This window comes from Astyanax mexicanus, chromosome 1 (genome assembly GCF_023375975.1).
Source record: "Astyanax mexicanus isolate ESR-SI-001 chromosome 1, AstMex3_surface, whole genome shotgun sequence".
In the NCBI taxonomy this organism is placed as follows: Eukaryota; Metazoa; Chordata; class Actinopteri; order Characiformes; family Acestrorhamphidae; genus Astyanax; species Astyanax mexicanus.
Genome location: NC_064408.1, coordinates 57,576,455 through 57,601,136, shown reverse-complemented (window position 1 = coordinate 57,601,136; position 24,682 = coordinate 57,576,455). Strand labels below are relative to the sequence as shown.

General features: G+C 37.5%; 2 protein-coding genes across 2 annotated transcripts in view; both read left to right on the top strand.

Annotated features, from left to right (window-relative positions):
• Positions 1-14,280, top strand: part of vta1 (vesicle (multivesicular body) trafficking 1) — a 33,881-nt gene extending 19,601 nt beyond the window's left edge. Inside the window, exons 6-8 of the mRNA XM_007245460.4 lie at positions 6,747-6,941; positions 10,509-10,586; positions 13,691-14,280. Of these exons, the coding sequence (XP_007245522.2) occupies positions 6,747-6,941; positions 10,509-10,586; positions 13,691-13,836 (419 nt within the window). The 3' untranslated portion in view covers positions 13,837-14,280. The remainder of the gene's footprint in view (positions 1-6,746; positions 6,942-10,508; positions 10,587-13,690) is intronic.
• A 3,715-nt stretch (positions 14,281-17,995) lies between these two features.
• Positions 17,996-24,682, top strand: part of adgrg6 (adhesion G protein-coupled receptor G6) — a 58,079-nt gene continuing 51,392 nt past the window's right edge. Inside the window, exon 1 of the mRNA XM_049467732.1 lies at positions 17,996-18,465. Coding sequence (XP_049323689.1) covers positions 18,464-18,465 — 2 coding nt within the window. The 5' untranslated portion in view covers positions 17,996-18,463. The remainder of the gene's footprint in view (positions 18,466-24,682) is intronic.

The following is a 24,682-nucleotide window of genomic DNA, read 5'->3' as shown; positions in this document are numbered from 1 at the left end:
CCCAAACCAAACTAAACTAAACAGATGACTCCTGCTAACAAAATACGCTCCAGTTGGAGCCTTTCCTACAGCAACCTACTGCCTGGCTTCCTCAGCACTGGCCAGCTAAGCCTGAGCTGGTAAAGGTTACAGCATTGTGTGTGTTATCAGATTCAGGGAGGCCTGTAGCAGAGCAGTTCCCAGGTCTGCCTAGTCTGCGCTAAGAGGTCGGTAGCTATTTGTGTACGGATTATTATTATTTTTTTCCTTTTTGATATCGCACAACAGCTTTGGGGCTGCCTGCATCTGTAATAATGTGAAAATGATCCGCTAATGCGTGACCTATGCGGTTTGAAGGTTAGGACAGTCATTAGGAAAACAAGTGGGCTGTTTTATTGCACTTCTGCTTGATGCTGATTATCCCAGGAGAAAATAAGCGTGTACAAATTTTCAACACAGTTTTGTCCTCTTGGCGTGAAGATGATCAAATTTATATTAGAGGTCTGCACTGGTCCGACCCATAACTGCAACTGTGAGACATAACCTAGTCAGACCCACCTGGTAATGGTCAATTTGAAACCTGATCCAGACCCAAACTTGCTCCTGCTTGAGTGTAAGAGAATGTAATAGATAGAGCATGTTCGCGTGAGAGAGGTAGAGAGTGTGCCTAAAAAGAATGCCTCAAGTCAGGCAGAGGCCCTCTAATTGTTCTCTATTTCTAAGAATTTTATTTTGGATGTCATTATTATTTAATTAAAAGTTTCTCAATCAAGAAATAAATTAAAAAGGATCTGTCTGACAAAGAGAAGTAGACCAAAGGATATATTCATAGAAATCCAAGAACAAATGTGAAGGAAAGTAACTGAGATCTGTCAGTCTGGAAAAGATTATGAAGCCATTTCTAACGTTTTTGGACTTACAGCTGTTTAACAATGTGCATAATAAGTGGTTTCCATTCAATGTAACAACAAAACATTTGGAAACACATAAAATGAATAATGAGTAATAATGAAATGAAAATTAGCTGCTACATGTTTATAACCCATGTAGGCTATGGGCTATGCTGCACAATGACTTGTCTAATTCTGCAGAAGCCTCTTGGAGTGGTTTGGCTAATCTTCTGGATTTGAGTGTTGTACGTACAGTACTTGGGGTCTTCCACAGACTTGAACAGCCTATGGTATCTAATGCCATTTAGTCAGTCTACAGCTTGTATAACAGTGTAAATTTGTGTAAACTGCTGGTAACAAAAGTGAGTACACCCTAAGTGAAAATGTCCAAATACTCTCAAAACACTCTTGGGCATGGTGTTCACCAGAGCATCACAGGTTGCCACTGGAATCCTCCTTCATGACAACATCATAGGCTGGTGGATTTTAGATACCTTGTGTCTTCTGTTTAAAGATGCCCCACAGATACTCAATAGGGTTTAGGTCTGGAGACATGCTGGGCCAGTAAATAATCTTTACCTTTAGCTTCCTCTGCAAGACAGTTGTTAAATTGGAGGAGTGTTTAAAGTCGTTATTATGTTGAAAAACTGCTATTGATTAAACAATTGGTTGCTAGATACATTGATTAGAATATGGTATGGTGTGATTTGCATTTTTTTATATTTCACAGTATGAAATAAAAAGATGTAATGCCAGTCCAGATGATACTGTTTAGATAATGAAAATAGCATCATGTCTTGTTCAGGGGCATGGCCATGCAGAAGTCGTTAATTTTTTCCACTCCCATTCAGCCCATTCAGGCGGAGAAAATCAAATCAAGGAGTCTGTTTTTTCTGTGTTCCATACCTCCCTGCTGAGGGACAGACTATGCTCACGTTTTATCCCCATTACAGAACGCTGAGATTTACATCAACTGTAGCGCAATGCTTCTATTTCTGAAAGCGGTTGCTCATATTTGACTACAAGCTCTCGATTGTGTTCTGATAACATAAAAAAGCAATTTCATGGCGTTATCTGTGTTCTAGGATTTAGCCCAGAGCTGGGATTAAAAAGCAGATCCAAACTGTTTGTTGGCTTTCACAAGTTGGTTGAGCGTAGCATCAGTTTTTTTTTTTTAGTGAAGATGTATGGAGGGCGTATGGCTCGTCGTTAGCTCACTCTGCTCCCTTGCAACAGCTGCTGGGTGGGCTGCGTTTGACCTGACCCCGCTCATGTCGCGAATGAAGTCATCCCTAGATTCATCTTCAGGGACGTGTGCACACGTGCAGAGTCGCACAAGGCATAAGCCTTAAGCCAGAAACACACTTGTTGCATATACCCGCATTATGTTTTAGATTGGTTAATTTTACTGTAAATTTCTGAAATGGTAATCTTGCCAGAAGGTTAGAAATAAAAACCTGCTTAGCTGTAACATTCCTCAGTGCACTTTAATACATTTGTTCAGGGTAAAACAAATTGAACCATTTATTAGGATAGTACTAATAATGAATTTAATCCAGTGTCTGTATAAATAAATAAATAAATAAGCTGAGTAAAAAATGTGGGTTTTGATGACTGCGATGTCTTACATACTGGACTGTAACAGGAATTTCTTTAGTGCTGTGTTATGGTTGTAGCTTCATTCTTTCTTACTGAGGCCGTCACTGAGCAGCTGGGCCTCTGCACTGAAACTGTGACCTCATGCTAGGCTATTCTCAACAATGCGCACCATTCCCAGTGGAAAGCTGATAGCACTGGCTGATAACTGGGTCTTACTGAGTGTTGCTGCCTTATCACAGCATCTCTGTGTTTCTAAATGTCTGTCAGATGGGCCACTCAGAGGAGGTCCTTTAACAGGAAAAGAATGTCCTCATGCTGCATTACCTACACCACAGCCATTGTTCAACATCACATCCAAACCTGATCAAACGAGGCATTACTTATGTGCTAATTAAAGCAGCTTGCTCACAGTACTGATCGCTTACAGACGGATAAAGGGAAACAAGCGTGACTCTCTGGATGCTTAAGTAGATAGTGGAAGTCTCAAGCAAGTCCTAAGTTACTGAATCCCTTAAGCATGTCTCAAGAAAAGTAATACAAAATGATGATACTTTGTTATGACTTATGTCGCAAGATAATTCTCGAGATAACTCATTTCATCTGTGGGCGGTCATAATGCTTTGGCTCATTGATGTATATGATAGCACAAACATAAGTGTTTGATCCAAACTATGTTGCCCTAGTCTGATATATTTGTTCCATCAACAGTGTAAGTGAACGCAACTAAGCATATACTGTATTTGATAAGCTGCATCACTTTGTAACAGCAATTTGTCACGCTGTCTCCTGTTGTAGTGGTTAATTAACGCAAACCCTGGACAATTAATTATAGGCTCTTAGCTTAATGACCTGCTGACTGTCTCACCTCTACATATAGGGAATTAATGCACTGCACCATTAGACTGTTTAAGTCTATTAACATGCTAAAGTTCCACTGCAGTGCCTTAGATGCAGCTTTCTGAGCTGAGCTAACCATTGTTTTTTGCTCCCAATTTAGAGGTTTTACTTGTTACTTTGGTATTTGTTACTTGTTACTTTTCGACATGTTCTGTGCAATTACACATTCTCACCATTAGACTTAAGACTGCCTCTGAAGCTTCTGACAATTTTCACATTATACAGAGAAAAGTATATTGTTTCTTACATTAACATTATAGAATCATGAAAAAACTGCTCACCTCTACTTGCAGTTTCACCTTTCATTAGCAGAACCTGAGAATGTGGCACTGTAATATTAGGTGTTCAAATCAGCTAAGCTGAAACATTCTGTGAAAGCATGTGTGATATTTTTGCTCCTTGGTACTACTTATATATTTTTTAGTGTAAATTGGTACAAAATGTTTAATTCTTAACTGTAGGCAGTTTAGAAGCCAAATCATTTCCCACTCACTATTAAGCCCATTTATGTTCTTTTTCCACTCTAAGTAAAATCTCATTCATTAGTACTAATGTCATTAATTATGTGATCATGTTTAAATTGTACCACATAATGACAGTAACAGCCGCCGACTTCAGAGTGTTAAATGTTTGCATCCGTCTTTCAGAACTGAATTCAGCTCCTGTGTGAGGATCTCTATCTGAGCGTACAATAGAAATGGCCATTATGTTTGTCGTATCTTTCTTCTATCTCAAACCTCCTGCTCTGCTTTAGTGGCACAAAGCTGTCCAGTGTGTGTCCAAGTCCACGCCCAGGGCCAGCGGAGGGACAGTGTCTGGGGGAACAGATCCCTGTGGTCCTGTAGAGACGCTCTCTCTGAAACCTAGTCTGTGCTCTGCACAACTGACACAGGAATTACTCAGTTTCTCAGAGTGTTTGAACATCTGCTCTAGAACCGCTGCAGCTATTAGTTTCACAAGAGCTCAAACTTTGTTTATACTTGCCCCACCTTTATTATTTTACCATGAATTATGACACTAGTGTGCTGGTCAGAAGAAATGAGAAGGACATTGTTTAAATCAAACCTTTTCCCACCCCAATTCCAACTATAAGATGATTTTTCTTTTATTTGGAATTTGGGATAAATGTCATCAGTAATTTATAGAATAAAAAAAAAATTAATTTACTTACAAGTGTACCAATAGATAGTTAAATCAGAGAAACTGATTATTTTGTAGGTGTCTCTTATTTTTTTTCCAGAGCTCTTTCAATAATGAAAAAAGGTACAATGTTCAAAAATCAATATTTGGTAAAATAATCCAGATTTTTAATCACAGCTTTCATGCATCTTGACATGCTCTTCACAAGTTTTTTAGACTGCTTTTAGGTGATGAGTACAATTTTCAGCTTTTCTCAACACCTAGCCTGCAGAGGTGTACTTACACCCAGTGTGAAATTTGGTGGAAGATCTGGGAATTATCTGGGGACGCTTCAGCAAATCTGGCTTTGGGCAGTTTGGTCTTTGGGAATGATGCATTAATCAAGCCACATACAAGCTTATCCTGTAAGAAAATTTGCTTCCTTCTTGCTTCCTCCCAATACAATGCTCAATTCCACACAGCTAGATCAGTTAAGGTGTGATTGAAGGACCACCAGATCAAAACAGTGTCATGGCCAGCCCAATCTAGAGCATCTGCCCAATCTCCAGCCCCAAATCCCACCTATGCACTGTAATCAAGAGGAATATAGATGGTCACAATACATCAACAAAGCTGATCTACTTGACTTTTTGAGACAGGAGTGGAATCAGGTCACCCAAAAGCAGTGTGAAAGACTGGTGGAGAGCATGCTTAAAAATCTGGATTATTCTACCAAATATTGATTCTGAACTCTTCCTTGAATAAAACATTAGCATTGTTGTTGTTTCTAAATAATTATCAACTTGTGTTCTTTGCATTATTTGAGCTTTGAAAGCACTGCTTTTTCGTTAATTTGACCATTTCTCATTTTCTCATCAGTAGTTTATAGAATAAAACCACATTGTTAATTTTACTCAAACATACCCATAGTTAATTAAATCAGAGAAATGAATACTTTTGAATATATATATATGAGCGAGAGAGAGAGAGCATTAAGATCACACAGTGGGATTTTAAGACTTTGTAAATGTGGTGGTCCTGGCTACAGTTTGTTAAAACACGTTCAGTATCAGTTTGATTGCTTTTTGGATGTCACCTGATGATTTGTTGTTGATCTGAAGTGTAATAACAGCACCTGAAATGGAATTTCACAAAATGTAGGCTGTTTCGTCATTTACTCGAGCTTTCTTAAATTACTTGGCGGAGCTTCATGTTGATAAGTCCCAGCTGTTGAGCGCATTTATCCCATTTTCTGATCAGCATTATCGCCTCTACCAGATTTATGCATGACTGTATTTCATGTTTGTAGACAGAGCAGCAATTCCCACACTCAGAACTCACAGCGTTTAAGAAGAGTGCTTAGAAATGGACATCTGTTTTCTGTAAGTGTGGCTATGTGAGGGGGTTCCTTTTAAGCATGTGTTCCTTATGCCTGTTCTCTCCTCGATTGCTCTTTGACATCAGCGGTGCAGGGGGAGTTGGTCAGTAGGGAGGAGGGGGCTTTGGGTAGTGACTCATTTCTTCTGAGACAAAGTAGAGATTCAGAGAAATACGATGGCTTCTCAGCCTGTTTCTTCTGTAAGGGTGCATTTAGCTCTTTCTCACAAATTTAAAGCATCATCCTTTATGTTCAGGTTGAATCAAAGACTTATTTTTAGTATATGAGTAATTAATAAAGTCACTTATTATTTTCATTAATTGAGTAATTATAGTTCAACAAACACAAACAATACAAGTTATGTTTTAATAAAATAAAAAAAAATATTTTAAAGAGACTGAGAACAAGAAATGAAAGAATTTATGCTCTATTTTTTACTGAGAGACAAGTATGGAACATTTCAAATGTGCACCATGTATCAACAAGCTGACTATATACCTGATACTTACTGAATGTTTTTTTTTTCTTTTTAGTAAACTGTGCTGAAAAATCTCAGCAGTTACAGACATACTCAAACCAACTGACACCATCGTGCCCCTCAAAATCGCAAAAATCACAATTTTTCTGATGTTTGATGTGAACATTACTTGAAACACTGCTGCCACACAGATGTCTGAGCACAGTGTGCAGTGGTTAGTTGTAAGGTGGTGCACTGGGTGCACCTGTCATTAGTAATGTAGTTTAAGCTGTACAGCAGAATGACAGTGATAAATCATGACTTCAGAATGGCCGTTCCAACTGGTGCCTGATGTGCAGCAGTTTTTAGATGTTCCAGTAATTTATGTTTGAAAGCTGAAATTAATATTTTCTTTATCCTGTCCTAGATGATGAATTCGGCGCAGAAGGTGGTGGTACATCGTTTGACCCTCAGGGTCCGCCTCCGTCTCAGCCCTCCTTCCATTCAGGTCCAGCAGAACCAGGCCATGCATCAGTGCCTCCACCAAACTACAACACTATTCAGATTCCCCCTGGCTCCCATGCACCAGCCAACACACCTGCTGATCTGCCACGTCCCACAGGTAAAAACACACTAATCTACATGTGTTTCATGTCCTCTTAGCACTGAGAGAAAATATTTAAACAGGTTTTTTGCAGGCTCTCGTCTGAAGTAAAGGTGTGTCCTCACGTAATCAGTTGTGTCATTCTGTTTATTCTGGCTTTTTGCTTGCGTTTCATACCTTTTTGTTCATCACTGAATTACTGTTCTCTTAAGATGGAGATTTCATCATGATTGCCTTTATTATGTATATCATGGTCATGGTCTGTATAACTAATGTAAGAACAGAGTTTACAGAACCTCCTGAATCTGTATCCCCAGTGCTACAGTATAAACTGCAAGAAACCTTGTCATCTTATTAATTTCAATAATTAAAAAAAATCTGGTGGTTTTGGGCCTGAGCCCTTTGAAAAAAAGGTTCCTAAATCTCAAACCGAGAGGAGAAAATGCTGAGGTGAGCTGGATGTGTCAGAGTAGTGCTGGACGATATGGCCAAAATTTATATCACGATATATTCCTTAAATTTCGGTCGATACGATATAATTTCGATATCGATATAAATACTTTGAAGGCCTCAGAAAACTGCTAAAAGCCCTGCAATCCCTGCAGCACTGCGAATTTAAATTATTATATAACTGTGTATTTGCACTTTTTGTATGGTTGGCATCAGATACCCTCATTATATGCACATCTATCTATCTATCTATCTATCTATCTATCTATCTATCTATCTATCTACCTACCTACCTACCTACCTATCTACCTATCTACCTATCTATCTACCTATCTACCTATCTACCTATCTATCTACCTATCTATCTATCTAATGGAAATCTGTACCTACTACTGTCTGAAAAATTAATTTAAGCCTTTGAAACCTCCTTTCACAAAAACTTTAATACTTTAGAAATAAAAGTAGTCAAAATAAATCAATGCTCAATATTATTTGCATATAGCAAAATAATAACATAATAACATGACATCCCTGTCAAACATAAGCCTATATAACTATTACCAATAAAAATAACTTTAAATTACAACAGAGGCAGAACTTCTTATTCTTTGTGAACAAATTTAACAGATTAAAACAAAAGTGTTTCAACTAGGATATAGAATACAATAAGCCTTTATACACGTAAAAGCAATAAGATTTTCCCGTCAAATAAACAAACCTACAGGCTTTATCAACTATGAATAACTTAGTTACAACATAAGCTATAAAAGTGCTTCAGTCAGTATAAGAAAAATATTGTCTGTAGTGGAGTTGCTTGAAGTGGTGGAACAGTTTAGATGTATTAACATTACCGCTGCTGGTCGGCTGCACTCTCCGGCACAATTTGCAGCAAAGCGGCAAGGGAGCGGACCCGCGGCCGGCCTCGAGGACCCTCGGCCGAGCGAGCGGACCTGCGGCCGGCCTCGAGGACCCGCGGCCGGCCTCGAGGATCCTTGGCCGAGCGAGCGGACCCGCGGCCGGCCTCAAGGATCCGGGGACGACCGAACCGAGTCTACCTTAGCCTTGGATCCGCTCGTCCCGGCTCCGTTTGTCTCCAGCGCGAGACATTTTTGCTGCGTAGCGAAGTGGACCCGAGCCTAGCCATTTTAACCTAGCCTTGCCTAGCCTAGCCTATTTGGCTACGTGCCTGTGTGGTTACGTCATCACGCACTGACGTAGTCCAGCTACGGAGGCTGAATGTGTTGAGCTCTGCGGCGAGCTGACGCCAGTAAAAAACGCCTGTCCGTGATTCTAATACATATCGATATACCACAAAACTGATATCACCGTTATTGAAACATTTCTTATCGCGATAAATACCGATATCGAATTATTGTCCAGGCCTATGTCAGAGCAAGAGAAACACTACAGGACAATAATTGAGAATCCTCTAAGCTATTCATGCACCCAAATGGAGTGTGTGTCTGCCACCACTGCTGCTTAAAGATCTTGGACTTTACAAGTTTTTTGGAATAAATTATTTAGTCTTTTTAATGTATTTGACCAAACACAAGAAGCTATTTGCCATTTCTGGTTATATATTTTGACAAATATTAGATGCATCCCTACTTTTAGCACTTTTATTTTTTAGAGTGTGATCCTGGATTACCTTTGTTCTGCTGCATTTTGTACCATTGGTCCCACTAATTAAATGGCAGTTTGTCAGGAGCAGATAAATTACAGAATCATGCAGTGTATGGGTACTCCAGCACCTGGGTGGCACCTTCTGCTATATTCTGTTTAGGATCATATGATCTACTTGTACTCCCATTCCCCTGTGATCAGTGCTTCTGCTTCCAGGCATGGTGGAAATGACTAATCCTCAACAAGCCACTTTCTGGGTTCTAACTGCAGTGCACCTTTGTTGGCCCTGTTTAGGTCAGAACTTGTACTGAGTCACAGAGACCATTATTCCAGCTTTTTTATGTGCTTCAAAGAAAGTTTATTTGTTTTTCTAGTTAGCATATTCCAATCATCTATATAATTTCAGGTGTTTTATTGGTTTTAGATGCTCAATATTAAAGATAACTGTAATAAGTGCCATCTTTATGCCTTGTCTTATCTTTATAGTGTTGGATAGTAACCAGTAAATATAATTATAAACTTCAGTGTCGACCAATCTTTTTTTCTATGGATATGTAACAACTTATTTCATATTATAACGAACCGATATATATATATTTTTTGACTGCAATAAATCATCTTCATTCAGCTTCTGTTGCAACAAAACAAGATGTGAATTTAGTTTAATTAAATAAGCTGTTTGGAGTGCTGTAATAATATTGGATAGGGTCCTTTTTTAAATCTAAAATTAGCCATAGATTTTGTTGCAGTGATTACTCATCCTAACTCGAAGAATGATGTTCTTTATTGCATTAATTCTAAAACAAAGGCAAATGTATAATAGGGAAAGATAGACTCAAATGACAGTATTTATACAGACATTATTCATAACTGAATATGTATTGTATGTAAACTCCAACAGAGGCATGATGGGAAATAATCTCAGCAAGAATCTAGTTGCTGTCTTGTAATTAGTGACCCACAGTCTTTTCAAAGTCATGTAGTGTATGGACAGCATTAGTTGTTGGAGCTAAACAGATGAATCAAACATCTGTAAGTTTTACTGTAAGTTTTCAGACAACTGTAAAACTCATGTAAATTAAATATGAACCTAACCATAACCGTGTCATTTTTTCAGTGTGCTCTACACCTGTATTGATGCGGACATTATTTATTTAGTAGTATGTACCGCTAATGGCTGATTTTAGAAAGTATGAGATGTAGACGCTCCCGATCATTGCAATATTGCTTGTTTAAACATGTCATGATTTGATTTAATTTGCTTTGATTTTTTATCTCCTGTGACTTCATATGCATCCATGGCCATGAGCATGATTCAGCTCAGTGCTCGTCTATACAGGAATCTGTTAATTTATAAGTGTGTGTGCGCACGTGTGTGAATAATTTTGAATTGAATTACACGGTATCAGCTGAATCATCTGAATATTTTACAATTACTGGTTTAAAATGCTATAAATTCTAACTGGTCATTCTCTTTTAATTTGAGATGTGTCTTTACTTGTTTTTGTAAAGGAGAGCCAGTCAAGCCAGTGCCTGTCCCCCGGACTATGCCCGCAGTGGACCCCTCCCTCATCAACACCAACCAAGAAGGTACAGTAAACCTCAGAACAGTGATGCTCTGCTTCTCTATTCACATCCATCTCATCTTACCCAAACCTCTGACCTGCCAAACCTCAGTGAGCCAGACAAACTCTACTCATCTTATACTTCAGCATGACTCGTGCCTGCTTGCAGCGAGGAGAGGCACAGAGAAAAGGACTGGCTCAGATTGAGTCTGCTTGTAAAGCCCTTATGGAAAACAGAGCCATGGCTTTGGGTTTCTCTGGTGAGAGGTGGTGGGGGTTTCGACTGCGGCCGCAGACAAATCCCAAGTAATCACACTCTCTACTTGATGAAAAGAAAATGACTGCACTACCAGCTATGGTGTCACAGTAGAGTATGCTTAATAAGAGAAAATCTGCAGCTAGTGCTGGCATTCAAGCTTCTAATTAAACAATTTAGCTCTCGGGCTGTGTTAAATCATATTTAAAGGCTACGCATTAGTGCATTAATGCTCATGTGTTTTTGCCTCACTGGCAAATATTATCTTGAGGGCATCAAGCCAAACACAGAGGACCAAGGTTATTATCTCTGACTGATGTGAAGTGAGTGCATGTTGGCATGTAATGAAGGTTTATTATGTGTATGTACTACAGTACATGCAGACTGTGTTATTCCACTAGGCAGAAATATAATAGGTACTGCAGTTATTAATAGATAATGAGACAGAAGAAAAACACTCTTAAACCTGACTTTCCCAGAAACTCCGTAAAGAATTCTTTAATAATTTTAAAGCGATGTGGTGGTCTCTGTGTTCTGGGTCTGGCATCAGCACAATTGTCTGTCAGGACTTGGTTCTGAAAGGCAGTCTAGTTTGTGTTATGCCATGCTAAGCTATAATGTTACTCAGTGCCCACCAGCAAATGCCTGAGCTCCTGTTTAGTGTTGGAAAACTGTCCCAGCCACAGCACAGCCTATAATTTTCGAGTGCTAGTGGTAAAGGGGCGTTTTGTGTGGTGAGCCTCAAGCAGATCCTCAGGCCGTGTGGGCAAAGCACATGGGTTCAGATTTGTAATATAGTTCATCTTGGATGCCACTGGAAAGACACACACCAAATGTCTGTGCCTGCAGGGTTAATGTATCATTACATTTTGAAAAAAACATGATAAACATGTGTTTGCACCACCTTTTACAAAGCCATTAACAAGCCTAGAAAGCAGTTTTTACCATGTAAATTTGGCTGCATTTATCCTGCATCTCTTAGGGATGGGATTTGCACGTTTGCTAGCAGCTGATGGATTACTTGTTTGGTGTAGTCAAACATGGTGTGAATGTTTGTTTATATTGTAGCCTGCAAAACCCCCTTCCCATGTTGCCATCAAAACCAGTGGACTGGCATCTCATTGGTCTTAGAATAATAGTTGTTATGTGAATGTGACTTGCTTTATAACAGAAACCTAATCGCTCTCACCTAAACTAAACAACCAGATTTAGAATCGATTTAATTTAGGTAATAACTTTAGATAATAACAATTAAGATATGTAGGAATTAGACCTAGACTTTACTTTGTTTTGTTAATGTAATATAAATCATTTTCAACTCGTGATTGCACTTTAACATATGACATGTGGTACTTCATGTCATATGTTCACTGACGGGTCAATGATTTACTTGTTTTTTGCTTGGTAAAATTAAATAATAGTATTTAAAGGAAAGGCTAAATTAAGATGTTAATACGTTGTTAAGTGATGTTTATGTTCGACTAGACATAGAAAAAAAGTATGCATGTCTTGTTCATTAACTGACACCATAAGTATTCACTCAAACCTCACCAGAACACCGTAAAAACAGCCAGCTTTGTTAAATGTGCTAGTAAAGCTGCAGTAGAAGAGTAAAGTTTAGCTGCTTATAAAATAGTGTTCGTTTTCAGTTGTCAACTTTTGTTTGTGCAACATCCTTTCAGTGTGCATGCATACAGTTTTATTCAATTATTTCCACTTTATTTCAAAGCCATATAATTAACATGGTCCACTGGCATAAAAAAATAGAGATTTGTTTGAAAGTTTGGACAGTTTTTGTTTATTATTATTATTATTATTATTATTATTATTTTACATGTTTCTGCATTGTAGATTAATACTGAAGTCATCCACACTATGAAGAAAAATGTGGAATTATTTTGTAAACAAGTTAAACTATATAAATATAAATATATAAATGTTAAACATATATATTTAGATTCTTCATAGTAGCACCTCTTATTTAAATGAAAGCTTTGCACATCTTGGCTGGATTTTCTCAGTCAGCTTTATGAGGTAGAGTCACCTGGAATGGCTTTCAGTTAACAGCTGCGCTGAACTTATCAAGAGTTAATTACTTGAGTTTCTTGTCCTTTACCAAAAGGTAAAGTTGGTGTACAGTAAAGAGCTCTATTTGAGTAATGCTCTAATCTATTATGGCAAGAACTACTCAACTAAATAAAGAAAAAAAAATACTGCAAGATATAAAGGTCAGAAAATCAGAAAAAATTGAAAGAACTTTAAAAGTATTAGGGGTGAAATGATTACTCAAGTAATTTGAGTTACTCGACTTGAAAAATTGATCGATTCATTTTCTGTGCCTCGAGTAATCGTTTAATTCATTTTAAAACGCAGAGCACAGAATTTCTAAAAACATACATGTAGAAATACATGTTAAAGTTAGCTGGCTATGAACTTGTATTATGTCATTTAGCTAAGATGCACAACACAAATCCAATGTTTATGCCTCTATTTTTGATTGATACCCCATAATTAATGCTTACAAGAAATCCTAAATTGAAATAATTTAACTTAATTTATTAAATTATTAGTTATTAAATTATTACTTGTGGTATTTATGTCTATTTTGCATTTTATTTATTTCTATTTGTGTTTGCAGTATGGAAATGTATGTTGTGAATTTAAAAGTTAAACCAACTGGTCATTTATTATTAAGTAAAATTTCTTATTTAATGAAATCTCTTATTTTAGGTTTCATCCGATTTACGGAATCGATTTTTCAGTAGAGTACTCAATTACTAAAATAATCGATAGCTGCAGCTCTAAAAAGTATCCATTGTACCAACAAATAACTCGCATCCTGTTTGTTGTGGCTTTGTCTCTGTTTGCCGTAGGTGACGTGCGGCTTACACCAGAGGATTTCACTCGGGCTCAGAAATACTGTAAATATGCTGGTAGCGCTTTGCAGTATGAAGACGTCTCCACTGCTGTTCAGAACCTCCAAAAGGCCCTCAAGCTCCTAACCACCGGCAAAGAATGAAAGCATTGTCCTGCCACTTTATCACAGATCTGGCCCATATGAACTGCACAGAGGCCGTCTCCCAACTCTGAATCTAACAGAGCAGCTCTGCTGGACACCCCAGATCACTCAATACCACATCTGTTTCCAGTAGCTGCTCATTAACAGATAGGGTCAGGGATATTCTGATGCATTAGGCGCATGTGAAATCACCCTTTAATTAAACCATTTCTAATATATACCATATATACCATTCTCAAGTCTGAATGAAACGTGTTTGAAAGAAATAAAAAAACATCACCTAAGATATATATATTTTTTTTTTTAACGGTTTTATGCACTACTGTCTTTTTTTTCCTTTTGGTTGAAGGGTTTTGGATTTTGTTTGTCTTACAGCAAGTAGTTCTTTGCCATTAGTTTATCAAGTTTAATTGCAATCAGCAATAAATCTTTTATCTCTGTTAAGGTTTGACTGGCATCTTGTTTATTTTTGTCCTCATGAGCAGTGTCTGAAACATTGAAGAAAGTATTTATTTAATTGCATTAATTAAATGTTGGATGACATTTGAACATGCCAACACAGAGAGCAGAGTCACATAGCCTGACTGTTTTTACGTATGGTTTAACACATTTGAATAGCTTTAACAAGCTGCTGTCCATCTTCGTGCTTTCACACACACAGTGGCAAGAGTTAAGGATTTTGAGCACTCCTGGTCAAAATCTGCTACAGTGAATAGTTAGGTGAGTAAAGAACCTTATTTATAAAAAGGCTACATTTACAGATGAGACACTTCCATCTTTCATTTTCATAATAACAATTTCCAGTTTCATAATAACAAAAAAGAAAACCGTTTGGCCAGTTTGGAAACAATTTTGCAGCAAGTAGTCCCTCTTATTTATCAATTGAAATTCTTGGCCATTTTATTTTTATGTTTTCTATTCTATTCATATATTTTCTATATGTTTTACAGACAATGTGTGTCTGCTTTTACAGTTTCTTTCCTCCTCTCTGTGAAATGTTTCCTGTGCCACTGGCTGCAAGACAAATCCAAAGAATTATCAATCTGTCTTAGAAAGTAACAGTTAAAAGAAATGTTTTCATTAAATTCTACAACAAAAAACCCTATTTATGCAAAAGATTTTAAGTTTCAGTCCACAGTTTTATGAACTTGTAGATGTTTCGTTAAAAATGTCTGTTGATGTGCAGTATAACAGTGCATCACTCCTCCAGTCTGCTAATTTTTCCTGATGGTTTTGATTTGCCAATCAAGCTAACTAAAAGACCATTAGTCTTTTTGAGTCCAATCTAACTTTTGTATGGTGCACACTTTCTTTTCATTCTCTTAAAAATAGAAAAAGTCCTGTGTACACTGTTTCAAAATGTATTTGATGTTTAATTGTATTTCTTTTAGAGCTCAGTTCTACTTAACTCTCCACAATGAGAAATTTTGTGGTGCTCAAACTTTTGCATGCCACTGTACATAAGTAATATAGTGTGTGTTTATTTTAGCTTAGCTTTAAGACATTTCCTTCAAAAAAATCAATAAAGTTTTACCTATCTAGCTAACTACATACATTAAAGTTGATGTTTAATCAGCTTTAGGAGCTGTAGAATGTGTAATCAAATTTATTCTCAAGGGCAGAATTCCAAAAAACTAAAAACTGGTGACTGCATTTACGCATAATGTGGAGGAAAAAGCATAAAACAGGCCAATAAAGGTTGTAATAGTTTCTCGGTTTGTAACACATTGGTCATGCAGTGGTGGTGCTTTTTATGACTACTACACTGCACGTGTGCTAGAGGTATGGAGGAAAAATGCTCTATTTACTGTACGCAAGCCAGAGCTTCATGTGGCCAGGAAGCAATCGATTTCTGTAAGTAGTTCCGATTGTTTTCTGCTCACGTTTGCGTCGTTGTACCGGTGCTTGTCCAGCCCTTTGTTTTCCCTCCATCACTTGCTTGTAGCCTGAAGTATAAAAGAAAAGGGCATGGGGCTTATCTGGGTGCTGAACTAGCTATCACTGTAAGCATCTGCATTTGCCTGAATCCTTTCCTTCCTCATTGTTGATGTCTGCGGAAGGGATGCAAATGAAAATCACATGGGATTTTCCGTACATTCTGGCCTGCTCCCCTGCACACTGTAGACTCCAGTGGGGTCAAGGGAATGTGTTTCTAATGCAGCACCTCTTCTCCAGATGGCACTGATATCTCGTGATTACATTGTGCCCTTTCTTGTTGTAATCTTGGCCTAAAGCAGTCCAATTTTCCACTCATTTGTGTTCAGGGTCAACCCCACCAAATGCAATGCTTTTCAATTTTAAATATTAGTTAGTAATGTATTTAATATCTAGGGGAGGAGGCTTATTATGTGTTCAAGCCAAGCCTGTGGTGTGAAGTGTCAAAGAACGTGATTTAAGACTTTCAGTATGTCTTTTCATTAAATTTAATTATGTCCATTGTTCCCTGCTGAGCTTATTTAAAGTTTGTTTAAATAACAAATACTTTGCTGTAGGATTCACTAACACATAATGGTCTTTAATTACAAATCACATGTTTTTTAAAACAAGTTTTCATACATGTTTGATGACCTTATTAGTTTTGCACTCTTAAATGTAAAGGTTCTTTGTCTATAATGCCTGGTTCACAAGATGACTCAGGGAACCAAAAGTGGGTCTTGGTCAATATCTGTCTGAGAAACTCCCTTTCTTAAAGGCAATATGTTTGGCTGGTTCCTAAGATGATTAAGTTACAGGCTCTATAACTTACATAATCTTGGATAAGAGTGTAAGGATGTCACCTTATAGATAACTATTCACATTTGTGTTCAAGAGAGTCACTATTATCACCTCAAATTGTGCAATAAGCCTACTCTTCTGACTTAACATAAACACCTTCTCAGAGCATTTGTAACCTGACAATTCAGACCCTCACATATGAATTAACAGTGATTAGCCACATTTTTGGAAAGCTGGGTTCAGACCTCAGACAGCAACACATTATGCCCCAATCTGAAGAAATTCAATGAGAAAACAAATCATTGACATCTATCAGTCTGGAAAATATTGCAAAGTCATTTCTATGGCTTTGGGACTCTGGACAGTGCACCACAGTGAGAGCTAGGTCACAAAATAACCCAGAACAACATGGTGGTGGTAGTTTGATGGTCTGGGGCTGATTTGCTGCTTCAGGACCTGTGCAATGTCCTGTAATTAATCAAATCATGAATTCTGCTCTCTACCAGAAAATCCTAAAGGAGAATCAGTTCATGATTTTAAGCTCAGGTGTATTTAAGTTTTGCAGCAGGACAATGATCCAAAGCACAGAACCACATCTAAAAGGCTTTAAAAAAACAAAGTGAAGGTTTTGGAGTGGCCTAGTCAAAGATGTTGTGATGTGATCTTAAAAGGGCGGCTCATTCTGGAAAATTCTCCAATTCGTCTAAATTAAAACAATTCTGTAAAGAAGAGTGGAGCCAAACTTCCTCCTCAGAGATGTGAAAGAGTCACCGCCAGTTATGGCAGCTTGATTGCATTTGCTGCTGCCAAGGCTGTAATCTTTTCAATTATCATTAAACACTTTTTACTACTTATATTTATTCAGGTCATATCTGTTTGTTTATTATAACATGTGTTTGTTAATCTGATCTCACACTGTTTTATTGCCAAGGGGACTAAAGATACTTGCTGCTGCATGTTCAGCAAAAAATTATATATATATTTCACCGAATTTTTCTCTTATATTGTCTCCATCACTATGGTAACGCTAAAGCTGTCCACCCTGTTGTTGTAAAATATCACAGTAATTAAAATGTAGGAACATTAAAATAATCTAAATGTATCTTGTAGCAGAATAAGGCAACAATATATTAATTGTCAAAAAATAATAATTTGTTCCTGAATACTGTAAAAATATATTTCTATAATTCCACAAGATTAAGCAATGCTGAAATATTATCCCTGAAATGTGATTTAGCTCCAAATACTTCAAGTTTTGTGAAATGTAATAACTGATTGACTAAATAACTAAAATAACTAATTATTCGGACATCCTAGGCTATGTTTAACAACTCTAAAGAAAATAAACAAGTATCATTATTTGAGTCACAGTGTTGAGGCTGGCAAGGGGGGAGGGGGGTGGGTGGGTAGGAAAAAGTGATGTAAGAGTGATTTAATGGTGAAGAACAGTTTTTCTCCTGTACCTGGGGGATCAGCCCACCCCAGGCTTCACACAGTGAGCGGTGAGGAAGTGTCGGTTTACAGGGGAGACGGGATTAGGAGCTGCAGTGAGCAGTGGGACAGTTTTCTGGTGGTAGGTCGTAGAGTTGTGAAGCTGAGGGTCTTCTCCTGAAGGGTGGGGCGCTGTGGAGAACGGCCTCCAGCTGTGGAGCTCCTCGACGCTGCTGGTCTGAGGGAAAGTCTCCTGGCTCTCTGAGCATCTGAAGCCCGCAGAGAAACACTGGTAGCGGTTCAGCCTCGGCTCGAGGCGTTTCTCCTGAGCTGTGTAGGAGCGGACCGCTCTCCTCTCTCAGGTTTCTCTCTGTGAAAGTTGGCGGAAACTTGTGTGAAAAGTTGTGTGGAGTTGAGAACTCGCCGTGGAGCTCAGAGGAAGAAATAATGGTCCTCCGAAGAGTCGAGCCCCAATGAAATAATGTAAGTTTACATTTTACTGAAGTAGCTGCGACTCTTTCTCGGCTTTGTCTCGGTCTGAGAGCAGAAGCACTGTGTCTCTCTCAGCGGTTAGTGGTGATGGGCTAGTGCCATTTTTCCTCTGTAATGAAACTGTTTACTCTCTCAGTGGAAAAACATGAATCTTATGGCTCTCAGGGTGAACTGCGTTATGTTCTTCAGGTTTTCATTATTAGCGGAAAAGTTTTTATTTACTTAGTTAAAAAGAGTTAAAAAGTAATATGTTGGGTGTACAGATAACTGAAGAACAGAAAAAAACTGGTAGAACATCTGAAACAGAAGAACTAAGAGTTCAATCAAAAACATTAAGTTAGGCCATATATATTTAAAATATTAAACTATAAAACTTTATGAATATGAATAATTATTTGAGGTTTAAAAGCTCTGCATCATTTTATTTCAGCCATTTCTCATTTTCTGCAAATAAATGCTCTAAAAAACAATATTTTTATTTGGAATTTGGGTTGTAAGTTGTAGAATAAAAAAAACAATGTTCATTTTACATTTTGTTCTGCACACTTTTGGTATTTTAATCTCAGTGTCTTCATGATGTAGAGTCAACTGAAATAGATTTCTCAGCGTCTTTAAGGAGTTCCTGAAGCTCCAGCTCATCCCAAATCACCCATCTCAGTTGGGTTTAGCTCAGGGGATTGTGGAGCTAAAACACTTTGTTTACTGTTTACAACGTAATTCCATATGTGTGCTTAAATAGTTTTCATGTCTTTAATATTAATCTACAACGAAGAAAATAAATTAAATAAAGAAAAACATTAAATGACAGGGGGTGTCCAAACCTTTTACTGTTATTCTATGTTGCATTAACTGCCTGGTTAGGAAAACCTATGGTAACACATGACATTCAGGAGCCAGTTTTCTGGTAGCAGGATGAGGTTTAGTATGATGTTTAAAGTGTTGCACTTGTAGCGTCTCTACATGGCCCTTTTGCAAGGCACGCAAGACCAATTCTAGGTTTGCGTACTTGGAGAGCTTTGTGTTTTTCAGGGCCTGTTTTCTGACATCTTAGATGTGTGAATGTCAGGACTCGGGTTTTCAAGGCTTTCTTACTATCTGATGAATCAAGTTCTTTATACGGCTCGCCTGCAGCGTTGAGAGCTGACCCCATTCATGGGCATTTGCATATTCCAAAGAGGACATTCTGGACAATGTTCACATTTTATGTGTTTCATGTAATGCCACAAATTGCATGAATCTTTAAAAAGCGGCAAACAAAAGACTGTATTTTAGTTTGTTATTAGAAGACACCCAGCTGCTTTTGTAATTACTTGCTGCTCTTTGAGGAGAATTGAAGTTAGGCAGTGATATGCTCTTTTCAGCTCACATATTTTTGTCTGTTTTTTGAAACCCACCGTATAGAATCCTTTTTGAGATGATCTATTCTTTTCTTCCAAAGGAAACACCGATAACTGTCAAATATGACTTTCTTTTTGATCCTCTGTGGACTGTTGGATGTGGATGGTTGAATGGATTTGATGTAACACTGCTGTGGCTTTAATAAAATATGACTCCAAGGCATAGCTATTGTACTTCTGCTTATTATCACCCCCTCCTGCACAGGGCATTGTGGGATTGAAATACACATCTCTTTTATCTCATCTGATTGTTCTTTATTCTGAGCTGTCACAGTGAAACAGTATCAGGTGGAGGCCCTGCACATGATCCTGTGACTTGTTGCACTTCCAGTGGTTCTGTAAAAATAGGTTTCAAAAAGTGTAATTGTCTGTTATGCCACATGTGTTGTTTGTTCCCTTCAGTTTAGGTTCCCTATTAAAAATAGTCTTTCCATTCATTCATTATGAGCTTTCTTAAATCAAAGGCCAGTTGAACAGTTCCCCATACATTTCCAGGTAGTCAATATCTCAAGCGTATATGTGGGGTGCATTTTATAGGCTAGTGTGGGCTGCAATAAGCAATGTTTTGCTTTGATTTTGGTGAATCAGCATTTCAGACCTATTTCACCTTCACTGTATTTGATTTGATTTTACATAGAAAACTGATATATAACATTTTACTTTATCTTATTAAAGAGCAAGTAATTTTATTTAAATTGTGACCTTAGAAACGCTTTGTAAAATCAGCCCTTACAAATTAAAACCAGGCACAAAAAGTGGGCCACAAAACTGGGCCACCCCTAACATCAATAAATGCATGTATCATATTTGGCTTGTGCTAGTTCACTGATCTCTGTGTTGTGTGTGTTTTCTGTTAGAAATGGCCAGTATAGGTATTGGGGCAATATCAGCAGGAAATATTGGATCAGATAACAAAAGGCTAAGTTCAGGGGTGCACCGATAATTCTAGGCCAGTGCTGATGTGCCCATTGCTTACACAGATGTGCAAAGGCACACACAGTTTGCCTAGTCCTCTCTGGAGCCTGTTGGCACTTTCTCTAATGCCAACATAAACACACCAGCATGGAGCCGTGTAGCAGTGAAATGATGTTGCTTCATCTGACATTCAGTTCAGTTTGCATAATCTTTATAGAAAATCCCTGCTAATAAAATGTGACGCTAATGGAATGGGAGCTAGAAGGGTAAATAGACCCTTAGCACAGCTGTGGATCAGTGAAACTGTGTCCTCTAGAGTGAAGAACTTGGGGATGAGCCAAAGTGGTTTATAATCCAAGACTGGTCAGTCAGTGTCACTACCTTAATTCCAACATTAATAGAAAAGTTAATATTAATACTACAGCAAAGGGGGATCAAACTCTCACTCTCTCCTTGTTATTTTTAATTAAAAAAAAAAAAAAACTTTGGATGATCATATGTCCAAGATATTTTTGGTCATGTTGTTATAATATACATGTATATAATTTAGGGAAACCATGTGTAAAATATTTAACTGAACTTATTTACAGTATATTACACTGGGCTAACTTGCACTACAGAGCAATATATCATATTATTTTATCTTTTTATTTACATTTACATTTGGTTTACTTATGCAATATATTACTTTGCAATATATTAACAAGCAGAAAAGTTTTTAAACCATTTTAAAGTTTTTTTTTTGTTGTGGTCAATTGGCAGGTTCTGTTTTTTTTGTCTGATCTGTGTTTTGTAATATAAACAATGTAGGTCAGGTAACTGCAGTCATGCTCTATTATAATAAATGTTATTATTTTTATTTTTTTTGCTGAGCAGACATTATTACATATGTTAACAGAACGTATTGGCAAAAGTTGTTAGTTTCAATACAATTTTTTATTTCTTTATTCTAATCGGAGTGCCTTAATACTGACTCAACCGACACTAATTAGATTTTTGTGGTTTTCTCTTTAAACAACCTGCCAAAAAATGTGTTGCCAATTAATAATGATGTAAAGTCACTTTATTATGTTAAAACAATAGATATAAAATGACTAGGTAAATGTTTAACTTTGGTTGGTTATTTTAATGACCGTTTATGTTTTTATTGTCTTATAATACAGCATGACTGGTCTTCCTTATCATTCAGCTCCCTGTTACTAAAGAGCTGCAGTGAAATCACTTCAATAAATCACTAAAACTGAGCCTTTTTTTGTCATCATTTTGTTTTTAAACAGTCATAACTCAAGGGAAAAGACAGGCAGGTCTCCTGTTTTTTTAGACTTAGCGGGCGAAAACAGTAAAAAACAAAAAAAAGATTGTGTTAAAACATTATTTTAAAATGTATAGATAGATCTCCACATAGATATAATTGTAATAAATTGCTGTCTAGTTGTCAAAAAAGGCATGTAAATTCTAAATAAAGTAAACAACACAATGCAAGTAAATTACAGATCTGTTTAAGACTGGGGAACATGCGTACGGTTTAGTAAACATGCACTGAATAGCTGCTATAGGATTATTTTAAACTTGATTACTCATTGACAGGTCATATGAATTATGCTGGTTGTGTATGTGGGTTAGCTGTGGGTTATCTTGTTTGTGGGTTATTCCGATCCTAAAATATGAAGCCTAAAATAGCAGGTTAGCCACAATGCTAACAGACACAACAGCTAACCTCTGCAGGGTTTGAATGGGTTAGCTGAGATGCTAACTGTCTCTCGCAATTTGGATTACTCGCTGATATCTGATGGCTGAGGACAGAGTGCTAGATAGGACATGTCCTGCTGTTTGCTGTGGGATGCCTATAGGTTACTCTGAACCTGAGTTATGAAACATAGAATAACAGGTTATCTGCAGTGCTAACAGCTGGGTTTGACAGGGTTGGATTTTTTTGTAGGGTTTAATTTTGTAGGGTAAGTTTTGTTTTTGTTATGATATCTGTATCACAATCTGTAGGTGAGTAATAAAGCCTATGTAGCTATCCACAGAGTGGACTTCATTTTCAGTGAATTGGTCAGTCCCATGGATCAGCCTATTTATCCGATACCCATGCCAGCTAATTTTGTTTATATTCTTAAAATGTAATCCTAATATCAGATAGGTACATCCCTATTATGAACTGTTATTTTACTCTCTAAGAACATACGTGTGAGTCTGTGAATAAGGTCTTTTAATGGTTCCCGGGTTCTTGGATTGGCCTCAATCCTGATCTTGTCGAATCATGACATTCTTAGCTAGTGTGTTTCATGTACTCATTGACTCATTGACTCTGCCAGTTTTATGTTTTAAAAAGAATTTGAAAAGGCCCATCAAATCACGAGGGGTACATTCTTAATCCCTGCCGGTTACATAGATCTCACGGTTCAGTTTTTTCATAGCCTCAGAAAGCTGAGCTCAGGCTATAGCCTTTTTGGTTTCATGTTCTCAGTCACTGTTTGCACCAAAAAAAGAAGTCAGTGAAGGAAGCAGTGATGTAGCAAGCTTGGCTCTTATGGAACAGAGGCCTCCTTCATGTGTGTGAGAGAGTGCAGGGCCTGTTGGCAGATGCACATCACAATCCATTACACTGTGGTGCGGCTGTACAAGCGTATGATTAACTAATGGTAACTCCAGCTCGGCGCAAAAGACTGAGCCTCCATTGCTCCAAAAGCATATGGTTTGGAAAGGAGGCCTTTGTGTATAAGAGTGGTTATTCCCTCCGTTTGCAGAAAACCTAAGGTCTGCACCATTTACAATGTGTGAATGGAAATACATTTGACAGTTTATTTGCAGTATGGGAAACTTTTTTCCCTTCTCTCTCTTGCTTTTTGATTTAGAAGCCTACATGTGGGCGTTGAATAAAAGCATGTAATGGCAGACATCATAGTCCAGTGCCGTGCGTATGCATATTGGAAAGGGATGGGTGGATTGATTCACAAATATCAAAACCTCACGCCAATCCTTACATAAAATTTACATTAATGTACAGTAAATAGTGCTACTGTTTTCTTTCTGCAGTAAGTGTTTTTTCAAGGTGAAAATAAGCTAGGTTTTCTTCTGTCTTCTCCTTCTGCTTCATACACACAGACACATCATTATTTATTTTTGATAGTTGCAAAACATTTAAAATGCAAAGTCTTTAAGGAAAATGTATTTCTTTGCATGGCATAAATGAGAAAAAAAACATAGTGGAACCTTTACATCAAGTCTGTTTCTTTTTGATTAATTTCATAGATCTTATAAATCTCTTATAAATTGTCCCTTGTATAAATTGTGTTAAACAGCTGTATGTCTCTGTAAAAAAAAAGCACTCTGTCCCGACCACTCTGAATTCTGTGTTCTGCTCTGAACAATATGAGCTGTTCTGTCACCATTTGTTTGCTCTCAGACAACTAAGCTCTGATTAGTCAGCCTGATTTAAAGCATCTGATAACACAGAAAACAGAGCAGACTCCGATAGAAAAATGCATTCAGCATCGCAGTCCGTCACTTTTGGACTTGGTGCGAAAGACTTTACAAAAAGTGTCAAGAACCAAGGTTGTCATTGTCAGAATTTTCATTACATAATTCTCCACATATTCTCTATTAAGGTATACGTATATTGGTTGCTGCTTTTTGCATACTGCATATGTTTGGTGCAGTGGTTGTAAACTGACAGAAAGCAGCTATCTGATAAGTCCTTGTTGCTTCACAGTGACAAATATGCTTATCAGATCTGCTGGCGAGAGATCAGCATTGTTTTAAAAGTCCACACACAGTGGGAAATTCTGGATAAATTGTATTATTAACAAATGAAGTTGAGCAGACAAAACATAAAATATATTGGATTTATACTGTCTGCAATCAAATGAAAGTCACGTTTTATTCATTGTCCA